This window comes from Osmerus eperlanus, chromosome 12 (genome assembly GCF_963692335.1).
Source record: "Osmerus eperlanus chromosome 12, fOsmEpe2.1, whole genome shotgun sequence".
Classification (NCBI taxonomy): Eukaryota; Metazoa; Chordata; class Actinopteri; order Osmeriformes; family Osmeridae; genus Osmerus; species Osmerus eperlanus.
This window is the reverse complement of record NC_085029.1, coordinates 14,047,807-14,072,209: the sequence shown is the minus strand read 5'-3', so window position 1 is coordinate 14,072,209 and position 24,403 is coordinate 14,047,807. Positions and strand designations below refer to the sequence as shown.

Genomic DNA, 24,403 nt, shown 5'->3' with positions numbered 1-24,403 from the left:
TTCCTGCTCTCTCAAGCTCAGTCAGCATTTCCACTGATGACACGCACTGAACCTTAATTCATTTCAGTGACTCTGAACTAGAGGAGTACTTGTGATGTTTTTTTGGGGCACTTTACAAACACAATTATGAAAATAAACTGTTAAAATATTTATTTTAATATCAAAACATGATCAATTTACATTTGGTAGCACTCAAAAGTGGCACTGTTAAAAGACAGGGTAGGAGCTTAGTAACAAGCCAGTGCAACGAGGAAGTTCACTCGGAAAAATGCATGTGTAAATTTCCTAAAGCAAATTATTTTTTATAGAAATCTGATATCCTTTTGAGATCAGAGTCTCTATACATTTTTATTAAATGGAAAAAACGTGCCAACTACCCTAAGCACCTCAGTCACAATATCAATAAGGGGCAAAAAATATATCCAGTTTCCCAGCCCTCCAGAACAATGACAGGTGAAAGCAGTATGATGGTAGATACACCCTCCTGGTACAATGTTACACATAGAACACCGTATTCCTTTCACCCTCCCAGCCTTTTGTTGGACCACCTTCAAAATAAGAGCGAGCCATTTCAGATTAATCAGTCAGTTTTCTGGCTTGGAGCCTGGAGTCCTTGACTCACTTAACGTTTAGCCTGTTTGACCATCTCCAGAGGTGGGACCCGACCCAGAAACAGCACTCTAGCTAATTGGGAAATGCCCCCACCTGCAAAGCCTCATTATTCTCAATACCATTGTGTGTTCTGCGCACTGCAGAAAGACACAAGTCAACACAAGACATGAAATATGGGCTGGAGCTCTACATGGATTAGGGATGGGTCAAAACACAAGGACAATAGAAACGGTCTCCTTCTTAGATTCCTAGATCTAATACTGACATTCTAGACACAGTTTCTGTTGTTGCTTAGTTCACATTGAGTGAAGTAGATTGTTTTTTTTTTTAAACCTTTTGTTAGATTGAATATAGTCAAAACCAAGGTCAATGTTGTACTTCCACACTCTGCATCACAGTCCTGGAGAATGCCAAGGGGGCAGTTTCGTCCCCACAAAGTGAGGGCGGTGAGACAGGCAGCCGAAGAGCAGAGCTGAGATGTGAATTGTAGCTAGTGTTATGCATCCATGTGCATGGTCTCTGTAGCATCTCCATATCCAGCCCACAGCGCCCCTCTATGCTTGGGAGGAGAGCTGGGGCAGGACCGAGCTGGAACACAAGCCCACAGTCCCAGTCAGAGTTGGAGGATGAGGGAGTTGCCAGGTCAGGGATGAGGGCCGACTCGATGCAGACAGAGGAGTAAGACTGGGACAGGGAAGGGTGGGAATCTTGGCTGGAGGCGGGGCAGAGAGTTCCATCTCTGGGGGAGATAAACCTGCTGTTTGGAACATCTGGACAGTTCTGTTGTCTTATACAAATGTCTCGAGAGGGGTTCCTATTACAATATGAGCCGTGCACAGCCGGGTTTGATATCCTGGGAAAGGTGGTAGCAGCAGGGAAAAGGAAAGTAGGGTACGTGGTACCAAACTCTTCTCTCTGCAATGAATTTGTTGTTTTGTCACCCACCACTGCAGGACAGCTTTCATTTGCCAGGCCACAACTGAGCCCAGACTGATGACTGGTGTCAGACCTACCTTGGTCTATGGTATCTTGTGTGTGTGAAATCATTGTTGGACATCCATTCCCATCGAGCTGTTTCACAATGTGTTCGTGAGCCACAGTTCCACCAGTTTCCACCGGCTTCAAAGTGACTTTAACTACTGGCTCATGTGTCGATGTGATTAACATTTTAGCTTCTTGCATGGTCCAACCAGTACTAAAGCCTTGGCTTGGGTCAGACCTCTGACATCCAATCAGTGACGTTCTTCTCCTCTTGTTGGCACTGTGGTCAGGGCTCGCTGACCTGTAGCGTTTCCTGGGGTTGTGTTTTGTGCTACAGGCTTGAAGGAGGGACTTAGACCTACCGATGCCCAAGCCCCCACTTCCTGCCCTGAGGGCCCGTCCAAGTGTGAGACGGTCGTCCCCTACAAGCAGTCTGTCATGACTCGGTCCTTCTTCCTTATGATCCAAACAATAAACAGGAAGGGGAGGTTGATGGAAAGCCACCTGGATAGTCCGATGACCTGGATCTGATTCCAACAGCACTACGGCATCTTCTATCTCTGGGGGCTGGTGGAAGGCTTGTGGGCTGAGGACAGGGGGCTCGGAGTAGGGGCTGTGGGGCTCAACGATGTCAGATGGATCCAAACATTGAGGGCTGAGGGGAGGTGGTTGGGAGTAGTGGCTGGAGGGCTGGCCCGGGGGGTCAGGGCATGGGGAAAGAGGCCCAGGGTCAGGTGGTTCTGTGGGTGTGGCTGGCCTGGTGATGTGGTTGGGACACTCAGCCAGGATGCAGGATGGTGAACCTTGGATCAGCAGTGTCTGGATGGCATGCTCTGTCTCACTTGGAGTGTCAGTTTCCAGGTCAGGAGATCTAGGGGGTTGCCACACAGAGGAGGAACAAAAGAGGAGAGGAAAATCACTTAGCATATGCTGAAAGATTATATTACATAGATCTATTTTTATATATTGTGGCACAGATTTAATAGTTGTACTATTAGAATTGAAGGCCTTGAGGAAATGTGCTGCCACTGTTACCAGTCAGGTGCACTCACCTCATTAGTGTAGCTGTTGGCTCCTGTATTGGATCAGGGTCGAAGCCTGGCTGCATGTCAACCACCAACTGCTCCACCACATTGTAGTTCGAAGAGTCCTGCACAAATCGACGGTGCTGCTCTGACTGCAAATGCTGCCGTGTCGAGTAAACAGCATTGGAACGGTTTTAAAAAGTTTAAAATATTCAGTACAAACGAGACAGATATAGAGAGATGAGAACAAATGTTTTGCCTTTAACAAAACACGACAATGCCAGCAATAAATAATAATAACAATAAAAAAACATTTATGTTAACTATACATACATATATTCAAACATCCATCTCACCTCATCCTGATCCTTGAAGGGCTCATGACAGCATTCGCAGTAGCCCAGGTTCTTCCTGCGTGCCTGGGGTACACAGGAGAGTGATGGGGTATGTAGGAGCGGGGTTTGAGGTTTGTCTTCGCTGGTGCTAACCCTGACTCTGATGAGAAAAAGAAACAAAAAAGGCTCATCTACCAACACTGACATTTCTCTAAATTCAAAAGCCAATGGAGATGTTCAGATGAGACAAAAAAATTGAAATATATATAAATGACAATGCTGGGCTTGGGCCAGGTGTGAGACAAACCTAGCTTTGTTCTGGCTCTGCTCTTTGACCCTCTCAGGCTGAGGAGGTGGAGGGGGCTCAAAGGGACTGAATCGGCAGCCATGCAGGTGCAGAGCAGGGAAGACCATGGACTGCAGATGCAGGGGCTTGTATTTCCTACTCCCAAAATAACAACATGAGATTAAACATATACATACACACACCAAATATTCATATAATATGATCATTGCATAAAAATTATTCAACAGCAGTGCACGTTGAACAGGGATACTGTGGATGAAGGCTACATCATTTCCACCTTCCTATGTATCAAACAAACAGGCGACACATCCAAAAGGCTCAGATGCCATGCGCTTTCTTTCCCATTGGAAAAGGCCAAATCCATCGGCAATAGCCTCTTTAATTAGCTGAAATTATAGGACAGCTGAAAAGATCTGTTAGCGCATTGGAGATCCCCTGCCACGTTCATGCCACAGCAGTGCTGCTTGAAAATGCAAGGCAGACAAGAAATCGTATCCTCCACTTGAGCCTGTGAGCCCCTGGGGAGCAGCTTTGCTCCGTTGCACTTGTCACATTACCTGACAGGACTCCTAAACAAGTTCAATTAAGAAAATCAGCCCCGGATGAAACATAAGGCTTGGGACTGGCGCTGGGTGGGGTGGAAAGGAGAGAAACAATGCAGGGCACCTCCACCACCCAGAGTGTGGTTTCCGATGGGCCCTTAGCAACCGAGCGGCGCACTGCATCTGTTCCTCTGCTCAGCGTCTAGAGCACTAACACTGTAGCATGTCTGGGAGATCTCCTCATGGCCTCCTTGGAAACGTTTGGGTCACTTTCAAGTTTAATTCAAAGATTTCTTTTATTTGGCCTCCTACCTCTGCGTTAACAAACCGCCTATTGCCAACTTTCTTTTTCAATCGACTGGTCATTTGACTGCTAGTAAGTAAAGCAAGTCCATGTGCTGAGAAGTAAACTGGGAGCTCCAGCAGAGACATTGAACAGGCCCTCTCTATGCTCTCTTTATTCCTTCTGAAGGTCACAATAAAACTTTAAAGGCTAGCCATGCTCCCCACCTGCCTACGCTAGTAGAGACTATGGTAGGGGGATTATGGGATGGGATGAGGAGAAAGGTGAAGATGCCTTTACCTTAGAAGGGTCAGATTAAGTTGAAAGGTATTTTTGAAAGGGAAAACATTGGCACAGCAGAGACACAAAGGCCTCAGTGTCTTGTTGCACTCCACAGAGGAAGTAGGGTTGTGGAACAGAGAACTGCTGGACATACCGAGAGAGGAAAGGGCACTCACCTGCATATGTCCTCAACTTTCAGGTATGGAGCCTTCAAAGCAACGGCTGAAAATAATTCAAAAGTATGAAAAGAGGAAATGTTGGAACAACAAATGTTGTTTTATAAAAACATCTAATACACATATAAGTCAAACGGTGGATGTTTTTGCTTGAAAATAAATGTACAGCAACCTAAAAAAAATCAGTGGATGGCTACTGACCTTTGACTACCCGTGTTGTAGAACACTTTTTGGTATTCTTCTGCTGGATGAAATAAATGATACATTTTAAAACAACAGAAACACTATACAAAACAATCTCTTTTCTCTAAAACGGTATCACATTTTAAGTATTGATTAGAGTACAAATAGGATAATACTTAAGCCTGAACCATATTACCTCTGGCTTCTTGACCTTGGAGCACTCAACTTTCAACTGTTTTACAAAAGAAAGGAAATCTTCAACTTCATTAAGGACCATGGTGTTTATGTACTATATGGCGCCATCTTCTGTTTGCTTACACTCAATACAAGCATGTCTATATCATCTATATGCATTAATTTCTTGTATAATTCAATCAACATATGATTAACAATTAGGTTACAACAAATTAAGTTGATGATGTGATTAATTAAATGAAGTAATGTGCAGTGAAAAGGATACCATCCACATGGACAATCTTCACACCCCATGAACTAGCATTGGCCAGCACACTTCCACCCTGAAGTCGGTCCTGCAACATAAATCTACTTCAAAACAACAGTTGAGCACCAATGAAGTGTCAACTACATCCTACAGTACATCCATTCAACAACAAAACTCAGCACTACATATTGTCAATGCAAAACAGCATCATCGTGCACTTACTTTATTGCGAATGGCTTTCTCTAGCAGGACTTTCCCACGGCTGCCACACATCTACAAAAACACAGGACAGGCCAGAGACATAAGCAAATTGCCTACTCTTTGTTTGCAACAAAGAAAACCTTTGACAAAAACAGTATAATACCTCAAGGCCCATTTTGAATTCCTGTAACCAAGATTATGAATCTAAGAATTGTACTGTAAATGAGGACAGATATAATGTAAACGTCAAAAGCAGTACATACCATTGGTCTAGGGGTGCCGGGATGATTCCCTTTGCTGTTGATGAGAATACCTTCTCGCTGTTTGGAGGGGTGGGGGGAGCTCACTGCCTCACCTCTCATCCCGTCAGACCCTTCTCGGATGGCCTCCGCCCTCGGACCCTTGAACCCCTCCGGGCTTCCAGTCACCACACAGCTGATGTCCTTGTGAAGGAAATCCTCAACTAGCTGCAAGGATCAGGGGGAGAAATGGTCTCATTGCAAACCATTGTTTAATGTGGTTCTGTGCTATAATCTATGCATGCATGCCATGCACACTCAACTGTACTTATTTTCAATCAATAAACTCTACAGTTTAAACGTATTAATTAAAGTAAATACAGTATATGTGGGTATCTATTACCATTACGTAGCTACTACTTCAACCTACACATGTACAAAACCTGCCCTCCAGTCTCCTTACCCCTCCGAGGCTGGAGATGGCCTCCAACAGCACAGCTGCAAGGCGACTCTTGACAGAATCCAGGTAGAAGGATTTCCCCTCCAGCTTCCTTTCCCCGGAGGACAGCACACCCAAGTGGTGGTTTCTCCCAGATCGATTAGGCTGCATGGTGGCGGACCCTCCACCTCAAGCCGCGCTTTAACTCTGCTGCTGTTGCTTATCACTCAGACTAACTTAAATCTAAAAACAACCGAATGGACAATGAAATGCGATCAATAAATGTCATATCTCTTTTAAGGTTTGACACCAAAACAAGTTATATAGCTAACGATACTAAGATTACGTTACGTAGCTAGGCTATTTAAATTGCATTTGAACTATCTATCCAACACTAGCTGGTTACTTGCTAACGCGTTGGCATGCTATCAGTAGCACAACACTAGTAGCAAAGAGTATAAAAGACCAGCTAGTAGTACAGTACTTAGCTTTTGCTAGCTAGCACTAGCCTAGATGGGCTGCAAAGAGCTCATGGGCTCTTTGTAGCTAGCTAACTAACAGAACACTACTCCAAATATAGATACAATATTGAACTTACTTTGCGATTGAACTACAGTTGCAAAAGGTTTAATGAACCGAAGGAAAAATTCCCCAAATGGTAAAAAGACAGTCAAATTTTTACTTGAAGCCGCAACCGCCGATTTCAAACTCCCCTCCATCTGTCATGTGACGTGAACATATTGTTGTCTACGGCAAGCCAAATGCCAAATGGTACAACTAGTGGAGCATTGTAGCTACACATTTAATGTTAATGTAGCTAAGGAAGTGAAGGGCCATTATTACAATACATCTAAGATTAGCAGAAAGCATTTTAGAATAATATTTGAAAGATGGCTATAATAATAATTATGCTTATACAATACGCTATTAATAAAATAAACGATTTGTAAATATACATGGTAGCATACTTCTTTATGGATTCACATATTTGCAACTTCTATATCTGAATTCTAGTCATAGGTTTTAGCTGACTCAAACATTCAGTTAACTCTGATGCAATTAGGCCAACAGCTTATCTCACGTTGTTCAGTTTTAGCTGACTCAAACATTTAGTATCTTTGATACAATTAGGGCTTTAGCTTATCTCACTTAGAAATACGTTTTACTAATGACTATCATATTGCATACTCAATTCTTTTGGATCAAAACCATAAGGAGAATGGAGATGAAAATACCACAGAAAATACAATATACTATAAACCTAGTTTATTTATATGGCATTACAAAAGAATTCTGAGCATGCACCCTGTTTTTCTTGTAAATTGTAAAATGGAAACATTGGCATTTTGCTTCTGTACTGCGTCTGGGCTTTAGGTATATTAGTCAGATGTCTCCGGTAAACTTTTTACCGGTCCAATCAGCGAACAGAGGGAGTGGCTGAGAACGATGACGTTGATGTTGTGCGCTAGTTTGAGTTGTAGTTCCGTAATGGTTGCGGAGAAAGCGAGCGAAGCCATTCGGTCCGTTGTGGCAACGCTGCCAAATATCCAGAAGTTAAAGCCGGAGCAAGAACAATCTTTGATTCCCACAGGGCTCGTTTGATTTTCCAGCTAGCTCCGTTAGTGGTGAAGGATTTGTCTAAGTCGAACGCTAGAGATTGGTTATGGCAGATCCAGAGTGGCTCTGGGCAGATCCAATAGTTTAAACTTCAACAGAGTACCCGCCTTCAAGGAAGTTAATCGCTTGTCAATGGAGCGAGCCCAGACTCTCTGTACAAATGAAATGTACGAGAGTCTGGTTAGGACTACAGTGCAGGGGGTTTGAGCTTTAAACTTCTTCAACATATTGTGGTATTAAACAGCATCACCTCACATTCATGTAAAAAAGTGAAGCAAAATATCCACAATTTTTTTTCTTTTTATATGGAACATTGTCATCAACTGGATATTTTCAACAAACTATAAAACATACTTTTTGAAAACCAAAGTGCTGCTTATTTGCCATTTCCAAACACGATCAAACAAAACAATAACTGTCATACACATTATGAAAATATAAACAATGCTTTATAAAATTCCTTTCAACAAATATGGCTAAATTATTCCTCAAACACTCTTAAACACTAACAAACTGCCCCAGCAGTTCCGCATAAAACAGTAACTGGTCTTTCCTAAACTCTCTCCTATACAGCAAGACTGTGCTATACAACAGAAATATTACATATTTGTATTGAATATTTAAAGAAGGAAGGCAAAAGTAACATTTGACAATTGGCACAAAAAAAGAAAAAATAATGGCCGCTGGCATAAAATCAAACACAACCCTTTGCATTTGCTCATAGCCAAATGTTTTGCTGCTTTAGAAAGTAGCTCTTCTGTTATAAAGACAGTTATCTTTTGAAATCAAAGACACAACTGTCTTTGATGAGTAGCACAGAAAACTGTAGAGTAACTTTGACCCCTGGGTGGCACCCAAGAGACAGAGGTACGACGTTGTTCAACTAACAATATAAACCTCTAGCTAAGTTCCTTTCTCAAAATAAAATTAAAACCACATGAAAAACAAATCTTATTTTAGGTTTGCATCTATGAGCATTAAGGCACTTTAGATGAATACATGGATACAGCATACAACATTTCTTCATGGAAGCAGAGATAGTATCATAGCACCAACAACAGACATGGAGAGTTGTCTGAAAATGTTTGTATGATTCATTATTCCTTTCTTTTTATGGCAGTCACTTCAATTAACAACTAGACGATATTCGAAAAACACCATAACTGCTACAGCCTCCAGTAAATCAAAACAAAAAATTTGAATTGTCATTATGCTGTACGTGTGTGTGTGTGGGGCATGCTCATTTCGCTCATGCTCATTTCGAAAGCAAGAGAAACCAATCTTTATGACCTGTAGCAACTCCTGGAGGCGTCCATTTTTCTTCTGCTTGTATCTTTCTGCTATCAGATCCACTCGGAGCCTTTGCCCTCTCCAGACTTACTGCTGCTGCTGTTGCTGCTGCTTCCTCTATCGGCCTTGCTCGAGGCATGCTTTGAATTTTGTCTGTGTTTGCGGTCACGGTGGGCCTTGCCGGGAATGCTATGATTCTGCTTTTGGCCGTAGGCCTGGATTGCTGCCTCAAGTCTGTCCTGCGCCTGCAGGATCTCTTTCTGAAGGACCCCGTTGGCATCACCCTTCCCACTTGCTGGGAAGTTGTCATTGTTACTAGCATACTGACGACGTTCTTCCTGGGCTATGTTTGCGTGGTTCTGCCGGCATGCCATCTTCGCATTGCTGAGGTCAGTGAAGGGAAGCTTCTCCTGGTTACCCGCTGGCAGGAGAGGTGGCTTGATGGCAATATTGTAGCCTGGCGGTGCTGAAGGTGCGTTCCAGGAGAAAGGGTAGCTGCCGTATCCTTCCCCCCCGACTCCTCCACTACTTCCTCCCTGGTTTCGAGCAGGCTGCTCCTCGGGCCCCATCGGACCACTTACCAGCCCGTACAAATCATCCTCAGACAAGGGGCCGCGTTGGGTGCGAAGGATGTCGCAGATGGTGCCCACCCCGAGGTGGAGCATCTCCCACACGTTCAGTGCCAGGCAAAGCAGAGAGACGGCATACATGATGAGAAGGAAGATGGTTTTCTCCGTCGGGCGAGACACGAAGCAGTCCACGCGATGAGGGCACGGTCGCCCGGAGCACACGTAAGTGTCGGGGACCCTCAGGCCGTACAAAGCGTACTGTCCGCCCAAGAAGGCCACCTCCAACAGGGAGCGTGCCAGCAGCTGGACGACGTAGATGCGCATCAACCCGTCCTCCTTGATTCGTTGTCGTCCGTCGTGACGCACCTTGCCTTGGCCTTGCCCGTCGGTGGCCCCTCCGGCGGCACCCTTACAGCCGTCGCTCTCCGCCTCGGGCACCTCGTAGATCATGGGATCCTCCTCCTGGTCGTCCTCCGCCTCTTCAATGCCCCGATGCTGTCTCCTCCCTCCCAAGTAATGCTTCCTGTGCTTCCGTTGGGACGGACCACCCTCTTCCGAGTCCCCCCGACCCTCCTCCCGCCTGGCGATCTTGTTGACGGCATAGCCCAGGTACATGAGCGAGGGCGTGGCCACCAGGATGATCTGGAACACCCAGAAGCGGACGTGGGACAGCGGGGCAAAGGCGTCGTAGCACACGTTCTCGCAGCCCGGCTGGCCAGAGTTGCAGACAAACTTGCTCTGCTCGTCGTAGTAGATGGATTCACCGCCGACAGCGGTCAGCACGATGCGGAAGACCACGAGCACAGTCAGCCAGATCTTGCCCACAAAGGTGGAGTGGTTGTGGATCTCTTCAAGCAGACGGGTGAGGAAGCTCCAGCTCATGGTGGTGGTGGTGGGGGGGGGGGAGGGGTTAGAGAGAGAGAGGTGACCCACACACCCCCTCACTCCTCACTTGCAAGCCTCTGAGGAAGACAAGAGAAAGAATAGATGGAAAGTTAGTTTTTATTCTGAGTGGAGTTACTGGATGGACAATGGAGCATAGCAGACATTACAGAAACATTCGTAGATATAAACTTTAAATTAGAATTGAATCCCCAAATATTAAGACATGTAAGGACGCATGACTGGCAAAAGAATATTCATCAGTGGTAATAGTGGAGTAGACATACGTATATCTAAAACATTCAGTCAAGTTGAGGTGAAATAAATAGTGCCTTGTCAGTATGGTTAGTTTCAAAATTCCACTACAAATAAGGACAAACCAAAGAAACCTCAGAAAGACAAACGACCCTGGAACATCTGCCTGTGTGCTGTCCAGACAGGGCGCTGATGGATTTCTGCGTCCGGGTGTGCGTTTGTGGGCCTGTGTGTGCATAAGCTCTGCAGGAGCCCCCTCCAGCAGATTTTCACTGTGCCCCCTTTAACCTGAAGACACTGGCATAGAAATGAGCGCCTTTCTATAGAAGACACATGCTTACAATTAGCCAGGGCAGAGTGTCAGGCCGGTTATTCATTGTTCAGGGTTTCCCGCAGAAAATGTGTTAGTTAAGGTGGTAGGGTGGGGTTTGGGGCGCAAAAAGTTTTTCCTCCAATGCGTTCTGCAGAGAAGGGAGACACGGTTTGGAATGGAAGGGAGAAAACAGGACAATGGCGGATATCGCTATAAAAAAAACCTGTATGTGTTGCTTAGGCGGCCGCCTTAACTGAAAAGTGCTGGGGGAAACCCTGATTATTACCATGTGGAGGAAGGTAAAGACCTCTGCGTTGCAGAAGAGAGTTTCCATCAGCAGTAGCATCTATAAGCAGACACAAACACGTTCACATCACACGACACACGTCCACAAGCTGACAAACACATCTCGGTTCCCACACAATCACACAGGCAGGGTCGAATGCCTGAGCTGGATGTATATAATTTGTACAGTGAGCTAACAGCTACTGTACAAAGTTGTCTTGAAATGTATAACAGAAATAGGGCCCTGAAAATCTGGTCCACTGCACTTTGGAGTGTTTAAAAGTATTATGGTGGTCGGTATAAAACAGGTCCAAAGAAACAAATAGCTTGCCAGAGACAACACAACTTTTTATGGTCTGAAATATATGGAAAAGAAAAATACCTAAATTCTGCACTTTTAGAAAAAGGCACACTACAAAATTCAATATTTAACATTTGATGCCTCCTCAAACATCTGCCAAGAGGTAATCTGGAACATGTTTGAGTATTAATACACTACACACACGTGACTCCCTCACAAAGGACCTTCACAAACCATCCTCAGACGCAAAACTAAAAAGCAATAGTCTAGTTGAAGTATGCACCTGTTTTATATAAACTAAATCAACCAATTCAGTGCAAAAACACACTCTGTCTGACCAGACAAAATATAACAGTCTTAAATGAATGTTGTTTAATTGATGTATGTCAATACTCTCTCTATCCAACCTTCTTCTGTGTAAAATAAGGTAAGAATATCTTCTATATCCATAACAACCTTTTCCTGAGTGCTTGCCCAGCAGTGTTACTCTGAAGAGCAGATAGTGTCAGTGATCAGTATTAGTTAAAAACTAAATGACTGCATGAGAAGTTGGTCTGAAGTACCAGACAATACTTCTAAATGAATTGAACGGCTTAAACTTGCGTGCAGTAGCAGGAGGTTACTCTGATAGCCCCCAGCAGATGAGACGAGTCTCTGTGTCTCAGGTGGTCTTGGAGGAATGTACAAATCCTCCAACAACACTATCAGGTCACTTGGTCAAAGTCTTTCTTGGTTGAATGCCTTTGGAAAAATGAACATCATTCAAAATATATATTTTTCTGGCTAGTCATATGAATGTATCTTTATGTCCTAGAATTTAATTTATCCATAAACAAGAGACTATTATGGATTGAAAAGATTGGGGAAACATAAGTGATCAGAAGAATGGGATACAGGCAGAGGGAAACCTAAAACAAACTTTCTACCAACAAACCTAATAAAATCAGATAGATTATGATTGGACAACATGAAGTATCACCCAAAGATCTGACTCTCATAATCAAATCATTATTCCGATTATTAAAAATGCATGGCGCTAAAGAAATAAACATCGTAATGGTCAAAGTAAAACACTGAAGATGTGGTGGAATTCAACATGGAATAATCAGTAAATGATCCAAGTTTTCAACCTACTCTGTAGAACAGTATTTGCTGGTTTGGTCTAATGTTCCTTAGTGCATAATTAACCTTGACAGAAACCACTCTACTACAGCTCCCTGTGGAAGAAGACATCACTGCGGGACATTTACTGCAGCTTTCAATCTCCATTCTGTACATTTCATCCCACTAACAAGCTCAATTAGAACGATTAAAACCTGATTTGAACCGGTGACATATTGAGTGTTTTAACCCTAAAAAGAAGGATGCAGGAGATGATTCATAACCTTTAGTTGCATGTTTCCAGAGTTTTGTATGCAAGCTACCCTGACCTGCTGTATTGGTAATGGGATTTTAGTGAACTTTCAATATAAAAAAACAATCTTCACAATTATTGTTGATCTCAGTTGAGAAATCCCTATCACATAGACAGAGAGAAATGTTTTGTATGGCTGGTGGTTAATGTCTCTTAATACAAATAAATAATTACCACACATATATAATAGTGAAGAACAATATGCTAGGTATCAGAATGCCTATAGTATTGAGTTAAGATTTCAGCATCTGAAGCAATGGTACAGTTAAGTGTCATGGAGAGATATTGGGGAGGTGAGTACTTGGCTAGAGGGAAGAGACATTGCATTTGGATGAATTGAGTTTGACAAGACAAATTGACATATCACAAAGGCATGCCCTGGTGCAAAGGCAATAAGTTAGTTTTAGACTGTGGGAAGGAGAAAGTTGTACAACATCAGCAGAAAAATTATAATAGAAGGGGTGAGGACAAACGCAGAGCAGGCGTGTGCGTTTAGAGGACATAAATAACGGCCAGTGCAGAGGCGTAGCCTAAGGTAGGCCTGGGTAGGCACAGGTAGGCCTGGGTAGTCACAGGTAGGCCTGGGTAGGCACAGGTAGTCCTGGGTACGTAAAGTACAAAAACTGAAAAGATGCTTATCCATATTTTTCTAGGCCTGACCAAAACGATTATTCTGGCTACGCCCCTGGTCCAGTGAGAGAGCTCAGAGGTAATGCCATCCAGATTTTGAATAGTTGTAGTGAACCAAATAATACTAAGAGTGATTTTTGTTCTGATTTAAAGGAGCAATTTGGATGAGGCTATTCAGAGACTACACATTTCAATACTACTAAAACAAAAATTGGTGTAAGAGCGATTTCCTTATGGAAATACCGTTTGTAATGGCCATGATGTCGGGACAGAGTTGTTTCCTGTTCCTGGTGAGGTTTGAAACGCTGAAACCTTTTCCTTCTGTACCATTCCAACTACTTCTTATCTCCAGTAAGCAGGACGTTAACCTTGTCTATGTAACCTGTTATCTTTAACCAAACAACAGAACACAATACAATCCATGTGTAACACAGACTGACCTCTGTAGACGTGGAACAAGAAGATGACGGATAAACCGTGTGACTAAAACGTGTGAATCACAAACATGAATGTTATTATGAGGACAATCCGGTGTGTATGCAAAACAAATAGAATGATATCGGAGGTCTGTCTCCAACTGGTTGGAAGGAGATGATGACACGCGTCACAGAGTGAAGACAGATGGAAGGAGACGGGTTGAAGTCTGCAAGGACATGAGACTAGTTTTCGGCACGCAAGCAAACTGTTGTGCCAGTGGCGAGCATGACGACACAACGACAACATCCCAGATCATCACGATCAAGATAATCACCCACAGACCAAAGTCTCACAGACCCCTAAACAGGGACAAGGACAACTGTAACTACTTGGAAGTTGAGGACACACAAGTGTGCGCTGAGAGGGACTAACGGAGGACGGCGGGCGTGCGACTGCAACGTGCAGCGGGGGAGAGAGGGAGGCTGAGCTGAGAACAGGAGACGGACAGTGGTTGACTGAGGGATGATCCGGGGCTGTGTCCTCGACTTCTCCATGGCCCTCTGAGCTTCCCAGGGTCTGGAGTGACTTCTTGACATCGCCATAGTGACAGCTGCTGTCGGGTAACCGCAGTCATGTTGAACACACATAGGGCTGCATATGTCAAAATTCTCAGACGTTGCCATTACTCCCTTCCCAGTGCATGTTGTGCGTGGGGGAAGAAGGGAAGAAGAAACTAAACACTGGAGAAGGGAGTCAGATGGCTGAGTGGTGAGGGAATCGGGCAATTAATCAGAAGGTTGCTATGTCGATTCCTGGCTATGCCATCCAAATGATGTTGTGTCCTTGGGCAAGGCACTTCACCCTACTTGCCTAAGGGAGAATGTCCCTGTACTTACTGTAAGTCGCTCTGGATAAGAGCGTCTGCTAAATGACTAAATGTAAACTAAGGATACAAGCAACAGAAAAACGCTTGAGTCTTCTGACGCTGTCTGTCTGCCTTCCGTTCACAGACACGCAATCAAGAAACAAGACATCAGTCTTTTATGTTATGCTCCGATAGAGCTCTTCCCTGGCAGCAAAGGGAATGAAGCTGGCACGTCGTCAGTCGTATTTATCAGAAAACTTACTGCATGGATTGATTCACAAATCAAGTTTACTGGGGAGTTTCCCTAGGTTGTGCAGTGCAGAAACACACACACACACACACAAAGCTACACACATTACCCATCCCTCACATCGTGTTCTCCAAATAACAACTTGTTTACTTTAATCGCAGTACATTCAATCCCTTGTCTAAACCCACACTTACAGTACACAAAGGGAAGAGTAATGATAACCAAGGAATGTCTAACCATAATTGCTATTGTTACAAACCGTTCCCCAGAGCGTAGTAGGCTAACGAGTACTCTACACATTCCCTCCATAGGGTCCAGTGCATTTGCCTGCCATGCTAACACAGTACACAACATAAACTGTGCTGTGCATACTGTTCTTATATAGGAGAGTAAATATCATTTCTTTCAAACAGTAAGGTTGGGGAACACAGTAGTTCAGAAAAGTTTCCGCAATTGATATTGCAGCGTCTGTCGTGTTTACATTTATAAGTAGAAAATTGTTTCATTACCCGCTTCATCGTTATAGCTAATGTAGAATAAAACGGATGTTCTTAATGACCAAAAATCATGAGTTTTAAACAAAATCTATTTGTCTTATATTTGTCATTGATGCACATCTAAAATTAGATGTTAATACAGAAGATAGGATTTAGGCCAAGGAAAAAGGACCATGTTTACCGACATGTCTTATCCACTTTACCTGCTGGTTTCTATTCTAAACCACATTCACATTTTAATTCAAGCGCTTTTTTACTGTACTGTTTGCGTGCAAATGTACACATGACAAATGGGCAACTCAGGGATAGCTGCACGGAGCTCTAAGCAAACATTTCCACAAACACGCCAACAACAACCACAGGGCTCATTTAGAATTGGTCTGGTTATTTTCCTTTAGCACCACTTGGCATGGAGAGGAGACTAGACTAGGCTATACATCCCAGAGAGCATTTTTAAACAATTAAAAGCTGTTCAGAAATTATAGGATATATCCTTTCTTGTGAAGTAAGCAGTTATCCCATCTTATTTTGCAGAACATTGAAAACAATTTTTTTTTGCACAAAATTCATCTGGCAGTCTAATCTAATACATCTACAGCTCTTCGCAATACAACGCCATCCTTTTCCCCCAAACAACCAATCAGGCAAATACTGAGATCCGCAGCAGGCTAACTGTTACCCGCAAGCCACTGTTAGCCGAGGGAAGAAGAGGAAGACAGAATGAGTCTCTCACCCCCCCCCCCCCCCCCCGCCCCGAAGACAATTGAAATAAAAATCTGTGTGCTTATTTTAGCCTTAAATAGCCTTAAATATAGCTTGGCTGCAGCCGAACACACTTCTGTGTGCTGTAATTAGTAGGGGTGATCTGAGGTGAAGTGTAGCTCAGTCAGTCAACACAACAGCTGAGAAGGTAGTTGAGTAGCGGCACAACAATCCACACTTTGGAGGAGGGTCATTTGTTTGCCCGCTCACCTGCTGCAAGGTGGGGAACTGGCCTGGAACTGGCCTGGAACTGGCCCGGAACTGGCCTGGAACTGGCCCGGAACTGGCCTGGAACTGGCCCTGAACTGGCCCGGAACTGGCCTGGCTCCACCTAGTTACAAATGGGGTTAGATGACAACCTATGCTTCCATGTTACCTTCTTTTTATCTCATTGTAGAACTACAGAGATACCCTTTAAGAACCTTAATCTTGCCCGCTGCCATTCATCTGTCAATAGCTATCTGTTTAAGTGCTAATGAATGCACCCAAGTTACAGAAGTCATGATGGGACCCTCAAAAGGTTACGATGTGTGCGTGTGTGTATGTTTGTGTACCATAGCCTACGTGAAGCCAATGTCCCCTACCCCCTCCGAACATTCAACACTCATATGCATTCACGTGACAGAACAAACGTCACTTGCTAGCGAGGAGGGGGAAAGAGACAGAGAGAGACAGAGGGCAAAGTGAGGCACGCTTAAGGATACACTTGATCTGTCCTTTGAACAATGCACAGCACTGCGTTTAAACTCCACGTGATGACGACATCACAACACATGAAGAAGGAAAAGCCAGCCTAAGCGTTGTTTCCATTCGGGCAAAAAAAGCAATCCTTTTGATACGCTCCCATTTTGATGTCGTGGAGGTTACTCGGGTGACCACACAGTCTAAATCTGCTACTTCAAGAGGTCTACCTAACTGAGAAATGAATGGAGGCCTGGACGATTTAATGACCTGTCTCATTAACAGTAACGCAGCCTCTTAAACTTACACCATCTGGCTGGATTGTGTAATGTCCCGTGTGTTCTGGGCATAGACTGGATGCCAAGGTGTTTCCCCAGGAAACCCCCGGTGTGCAGGAGAGAGTGTCTGCATGGTGTATATGCTTGGTATCAGTGTATGATGCATCTGCCTCATTCTAGGGACATTTTTGGTTCATCTACAAGTTGTGTAACACACACACACACACACACACACAAACATGGAGGCATGCCCAGAGACACACCTGTGCGCACACAGGATGACACACACAGATCATTTCTGAGCACCGGCCACTGCAGTCATCTGGATAACACTTCTCACCTCTAGTTTTCATCAGCATCATTTAAACTGCTGCTGCACGTTGATAATTACCTAAGAGTTCAAAGGCTCTTAAGCGCAGATGTCTGTGCTTAAAGGTGCTCTGAGATCTTCTCTTCTCACTCTCCCATTTACAGAAAACGTTCTTTGGCATTTTACAGTGAGTGAGTGAGTTTGTCATGTGGAAGTGCAATAGAACTGGAGGGTTTGCAGGCAAAAGCAGTAATGCCTTTATTGAAAATACCACATTTTGTAGAGTAATAAAATGTAAAATTGTCTTCCTTTTTTAGCGAGGCTTGAGGTTATTTCTCTTTCTGGGGCCCTAATGATAGGTTCTAATGATGTGGTTGGTTGGAAACATGACTATATAGTAAAACTGTGTAGAACAGATGTACATTTATTGTAATGTCATAAATAGAGGTTCAAAACGCTTAGTAGACAGTTATTATTAATAGTGTATCCTAGGCCAAGTCTTTCCTCAAATAGGTTTTGATGTATCCAAACCAATGCAGAACAGGAAGATATCTGGCAATTGAATATCCTCCAGTCAAAACTAGTGCCCAGTTTCCCAGACATGGATTAAGCCTGGTCATAGACTAAAAACTCCTTCAATGGAGATCTTCATGACATTTTTCCTCTTACTTTAGCACTATGCTTAATCCATGTCTGAGAAACTGGGACTAGATGTACTCTAGATGTACTAGGATAAACTGGGGCCAGATTAGCTGTAATGAGACACACATACACACACACCAGCGTTCTGAGCACAGACAATAGGCATCCCAGTCCATTCACAGCCTCAAACAGGGTCTCCATTGAGCACTATGACCAAAGCCACATTCCAGAAGCTGCATCTATAGGATATTCCTCTCGGTTATGCCCTCCTCCCCATCATGTCTCATACCCAATGCTTCTAAAAACGCTTCAAATCTCTCAGTTGCCTCTCAAGGATCACCCCTATATCTCAAGTGTCATCGTTTCTACAATTCCATAACACTCCCATCATTTCGACTCTTAATAACATCCTCTGCAAAATACTCCCTTCACCTCCCTCCCCCTCCAACACAAGCACACAGAACCTCATAATTAAGCATGTAGCCTGAGGAGGGATTGTGTGTGTGTCTCTGTGGAGCTACACTCATTAAGCCCTCAGAGTGACACGCTTTACTCCTGGGTGTCGGAGCACTGTTTGGAAGGGCACAGAGGCACTTACTTAGCCAAGCTGACACACCAAAACATAAAAGTTAGCTGCTGTCACATTCTATATATGTTCATCACACTGAACACATTTAACTGAGACTAACAAGGCACAACTGACTAGCAACTGCTAGGATTAATTTCTACAAAATTAACGTTCACAAGCAAAACGGTCAGGCACACTAATCAACAATACAGCAATGTTAGAAATTCTAGACTACTTGTTACTGATGTGTACTGAACGATTGTGAGGTAGTTAACTTTGGATATTTAACGCTACCTAAATACAGTCTAAAGTAAGAAGGAAATCTACTCTCTACTGTACTGTATGTATATGCATACTGACAACAAAAAAAGAGGGCTTCAGTGAATGAGCCGTGTCAGGAGAAGTTATTGATTGGTTGGTATGGATTCCTTTTTTGTTCAATTTTCCCAACATAAATAAGTAACTTCAAAGGGGAACAAATACCCGGGACACCACTGCCTTCTGGGACCCCGGGTAAAAACACCACAGGGAATGCAGGGCACCTTCCCCTCCCTGCCTGCCTGTCTGTCCCAGACCAGAAGCCTCCGCCTCCCCAGAGCGCCAGTAAAGTAACTATTTGTGGTTTGGGAGTTGAAAGAGCAACTCGTCACGGTAAGTGCCTGGCTATGAAGGCCTCAGGCTGTGAGAAGCATGGCTTACAGTCTCCGAAGGGCTGCAGAATGAGGCTGTTAAGATGCCGGTTGACATGGTGAGGTGCTGAGCTGTCGGGACGGTGCCTCTATACTCTCAGTTCCATGTCTTTCAATCTCTTCACTTTTTTACTCTGTGTCTTCTGTCCATCTAATCCTAGTTCAACATTGGATTTAGGACAGTTATTTACAAAGTGTGTATGCCACGCGTATGTCAAGTGTTTACAATAGTAAAAGGTTTAAACAGCAAATCTATACTTGACAGTGCCACATGGATTCAATGTGACTCTCTCACGATCTGATCTAATTGTGTGCTCCTTCAGATTTAAAAAAAACTGCCTTTTCAATTTCTACTTCAACTGTAACCACATTTCCAGGATAAACTAAAACATTCTCTCACACTGTGAGCAAGACAGCAGATTTGACATGTTTTTGGTTGCATTTATTTTGTATTCACACTGTGCAAGGTTTTGTTGAGCATACAAAATCAGCGTACATTCTTGCAGTGCAAGAACAAGGCTTATCCTAGAAACATGATTACTGTGTTATGATTGAATAGGGCCAAAAGTCAGTGTTCATTAAAAAGTAACTTGCATGCACCAGCAAAATTTCGACAAAGTTGAGAAAAAAGTTAAAACATATATTTATATACTCGGATGGCAGCAATGGGGAACTGAAAGAAGGAACCAATTCCAATATCTCTCGTAGTGAATGGAGTAAAGAAAGCCCACCTATCTTATGTAAGGTTCAAGTATAAACACATTTGGGGGGTCTGGCAATTGCTCTTGTCTTAGTAATATCAACCTTCGTTTCATTGTTGGCTCAAAATAGCAGTCTGCTGCAAGGCCTCTCAGGTACCCTTTATAAGCAACATTTATCAGACAGATGCAGCTACAATTCAGGAACGTGATAATAGCCTAACTGAATAACCGTAGCATTTTGTGAGTTCTGTTTGGTCAAAGAAGAAGCAAGACATGAGTATTAAGATTTTAAAAGAAAAGCTCATTTACTATTCATTGAAATCCCAGACTAGCTGGATGACTACAGAATAACTAGTCTCAAACTGAGTGTACTTATCCAGAGGCAGGCTGGGGGTTTTGTGAACATCCACTTTGATGAACTAAAATTGCCAATAAAGGTTCTGACAATTGTATAACTGTGTCAAAAACATTCATGCTTATTCATTTCTAATAGACAGTAAGCGTTAGTTTACTTACAGTACAAAACGATTTGTCGACACTGATGTGATGCTCCTTTTGATCCTGACACCCTGCCAATCTGGTAGGGGGGTAAAATGTGTGTGTATGTGAACTGCTGTTAAGATCAAGCTCTTAGGAAAGCAGTACTTCATTGCTGGAACCTGCCAGGTGAGCAGACACCCCTAGGGCCAAAGAATGAACCGGACCAGGATTTGGGCTCTGTTCATGGTACTACCAAATCTGTATAGGAAGACTCAGGATTCAAGCCAAACACAACAACTTCAGAACAAAAGTTTGTTAGAAAAAAGGAGGACCTCTAACACTTTTCCCTAGTACTCAGAACAGTACTTAGTAACTAAGAACATAGTCAAAACCAAAACCAGACCTATAATACCATTATCAGACAAACAATTTGGAAAGAACTCTAGTCTGGCTGCCTGATTAGTTTCAAGTGTCATTATATTGTCTAAAAACAAAGTTTGGGTTGGGTTTCAGACAGTTGGTCCCCTCACACTGTCCCTAAACCACAACTTGATGCATAATTCCATAGAGTGGTGTGGCCCAGCTGGGATGTAGCCCACCCTACTGAACAAGGGCGAGATTGATAGGCTGGTGCCCAGCTGGAGGGCAGGCTGTGAGGAGGGAAAGGCATGAAGGGAATTGTTGTTTGGGGTTTAGTCCCTTCTGATGGGAAATAACACATGGATGACCATGTATGGCTGGATGGTCTCTTGTTCTCAGAAAAGGGCTCTCTGGACAAAAGCGTGCACACAGACGCAAACACACACATACCCTCAGACATTTATCATCTGTCAATGCTATTATTAGTAGATCCATGAAGTCGAGTCTAACTGAAAGTAACGGTTTCAACAAGTGGCTAATGTAAGATGAGTACTACATATGAGAAAAAACCCACAGAATGGGGAAATTGTTTAAGCCTGCTGGTAAGTACAGTCTCAACATGTAAACGTACAGTGTGACCATACATAGCATAAATGTGACTCCATCTAAACATGACCTTAGAGAGGAGGAAGGCAATCTCTCTATGTTAAGAGGCGGTTAAGTGTATATGATGTGGTGGTGGGTTCTGACAAGCTTGAATGTCTGTGATAAGCAAAGCTACTTATGTTGCTAATGACCGCTGAAGTTTTAAATCATAAATGTCATTTTGATTCACTTAGGCCAGATACACAATGCCCAAAATGCCCACATGAAAAAAATATCAATTTTTTCAGATGTAGATATTTTCCTCCGCTCATGATAGGCCTACTTGGACATACAAACAGATTTTTAAATCAGGTTTATATATCACTATCATATCATATCACTATGACCTGTACCTGTTTTGTCTTCTGTTCCACTTGTTTGCTTGTCAGTCCACTTGACTTGTCAGATGTTCACACTACAGACCTGAAGACAAGAGAACAGAGAGGAGCCTTGATGATAATTGAGGTTCAGTCTAAGTCCAGGTCATGTCCGAGTTAGAAACACAGCATGGGACATTAAATACTATTCAATGAAACCAAACCCGAGAGCAGCCTACAGGAAAACACATACTTTGCTCTATATTCATGTTAATGGCCCTGAGTGTCTGAGTTTAAGTTTGATAAACGACATGTTCGACACCTGACTGTTTCACATCTACAGTAATAAACAATTGTCCTATATTACTATGAATAGGTAGAAGTACATGTACAGCAGTAGTTGGAGAGCATACTTTTTGATGAGGCTTAACCTTGCATTCATTGTATGCATTGCAATAAAGTGTGTCCGCCAAACAGCTGGGGTCAGATGGCTGAGCGGTTAGGGAGTCTGGCTATTTATCAGAAGGTTGCTGGCTCGATTCCCGGCCGTGCAAAATGCACCATACTTGCCTCGGGGAGAATGTCCCTGTACTTACTGTAAGTCGCTCTGGATAAGAGCGTCTGCTAAATGACTAAATGTAAATGATGGCTTGGTTTAATCAAACCAGTGAACAAGCTTGTTGAAACGAAAGCATATTTTAACAATTTAGCCAAGATACAATTCCCGTCAATTTTTAAACCTAATTTAGGTTCAATCCAGACTCAGCGACTGTAACGTTAGCCACTAACCGCTGCCATCGAGCTAGCAAGCTAACTTGAATTAGCAGTAACCAGCATACCTACATAAGGTCGGAAATTAAGCTAAATAATAATAATATAATTTACAAATGGAAAACAATATTCTTGTATATTTGACAAATTCTTCGGAGATACCCTGGTCAAACAACAAAACTGCGGGATTAGTCGCAGTGTAGGCAACCTTCGCTCAATTACATATCCAAAAATTGGCACGTTGGCTTAACTACAGTACCTACCATACACAGACCAACTGGCTCACGTTCCGTCTGTGGAGTGACTGACTGGCTAGCAGCAAAACAGCTGGATGATATCTAGCCACGACAGTCCATGCGTCTCGAAAGCTAGCAGTAATTATTCTCAAACTATTTCAGATGACATGTGCGACGTATATTTCCGAATCAGATAGCTACTTGAACGATCCAAATGCAAGCAATCCTGAAAAGCTGTTCAACTAACGAAAACTTTCTTTTAAGAGAACAGTGAGCAGCACAGAGACCAGAGAGACAAGAGCTCGAGGACGTCGGTTTTACTGTGCAGATGCAACTAAATTAAACTACTAAAACTTCCACAGGAGCTTGTGATGTCATGTGGCATTACAAACTTTGTTGTACTGTTTTTGCCCATATTTGCACATTTATATTATCATTCAAATATCAGTGAACACACATTAGGCTATACGAAACGTACGTGACTAACCTGAATCTTTGTCAATCACTTACATTGCTGAACAGATGATAATCTTATAACTGAAGATGCCGATTTCTTCTTTAGCGAGTTCCACATAAACTACTCCATTATGTTCTCCTCCAACATCTAACCTCGTTTTCTGCTGCAGAAATGTTTGAGGAAAAATACTGTAAGCCCGACCATTGGGTTGACTACTTTTTACAGTTGGGCGGTGGAGGAGGAGGCGGCAAAAAGAGGGGAGAGGAAGGGGGGCAGGTTTATGGTAGTTGAACGTCAAGTGGGCTACAGTCATATCCCTCTGTTCTCAAATAAAATAATCAAAGCTGGCTTTAACTACTAATTTAAAATGTCGTTTGTTGTTTCTCGGTAAATCTCATAGTCTCAAGTTGTTCATCCGTTTTTTTTGACTGATGAGATTGGTTGGAATTTAGTGAACAGGTTTGATAGGACAACCAGTTTGAGTTTGTAGATTTGGTTGAGTGATTTAGATATTAGGTGAATGAATGAACTAGATCTCCCTTTACTTCTACCCACAAATGATAGCCTACTTCAAATCTGACAAGAGAGCATTTTGTCTCCCTCCTATCTTCTCTCACATTTGCAAATTGACTGCCATTGCTTTGGGGAGTGACTCCAAAAACAATTCGCTTCACCTTTGGCCAGAACAGCACATTGGCTATAGCATTGGACTGCAAGAGGAATCGAGCACAGAAAGGAGAAACATCTTGAGCCTAATCAGACTGATAGCTTTTTGGCATAGAAGCACAGAGTCTTAATTCAAAGTGACCTCTTAAAAGCCTGAAGTTTCTTCACTGAATTATCTCTCACCTAAGAGAGTAATTGAATGGAGGAA

General features: G+C 43.2%; 2 protein-coding genes across 2 annotated transcripts; both read right to left on the bottom strand.

Moving 5' to 3' along the window:
* Nucleotides 1-439: 439 nt before the first annotated feature.
* dbf4b (DBF4B-CDC7 kinase regulatory subunit) lies at nucleotides 440-6,804 on the bottom strand. Its single transcript, XM_062475474.1, has 12 exons — nucleotides 6,646-6,804; nucleotides 6,072-6,290; nucleotides 5,633-5,836; nucleotides 5,391-5,441; nucleotides 5,187-5,256; nucleotides 4,923-4,981; nucleotides 4,745-4,787; nucleotides 4,544-4,589; nucleotides 3,261-3,395; nucleotides 2,975-3,113; nucleotides 2,646-2,779; nucleotides 440-2,464 (listed from the first exon to the last, which is right to left on the bottom strand). Exons 2-12 carry the CDS (start codon nucleotides 6,216-6,218, stop codon nucleotides 979-981), a joined length of 2,514 nt encoding a protein of 837 aa, XP_062331458.1. The 5' UTR covers nucleotides 6,219-6,290; nucleotides 6,646-6,804; the 3' UTR covers nucleotides 440-978.
* A 1,076-nt stretch (nucleotides 6,805-7,880) lies between these two features.
* LOC134031800 (gap junction gamma-1 protein-like) lies at nucleotides 7,881-10,467 on the bottom strand. Its single transcript, XM_062475523.1, has one exon. It carries the CDS (start codon nucleotides 10,403-10,405, stop codon nucleotides 9,008-9,010), a length of 1,398 nt encoding a protein of 465 aa, XP_062331507.1. The 5' UTR covers nucleotides 10,406-10,467; the 3' UTR covers nucleotides 7,881-9,007.
* Between the last annotated feature and the right edge of the window lie 13,936 nt (nucleotides 10,468-24,403).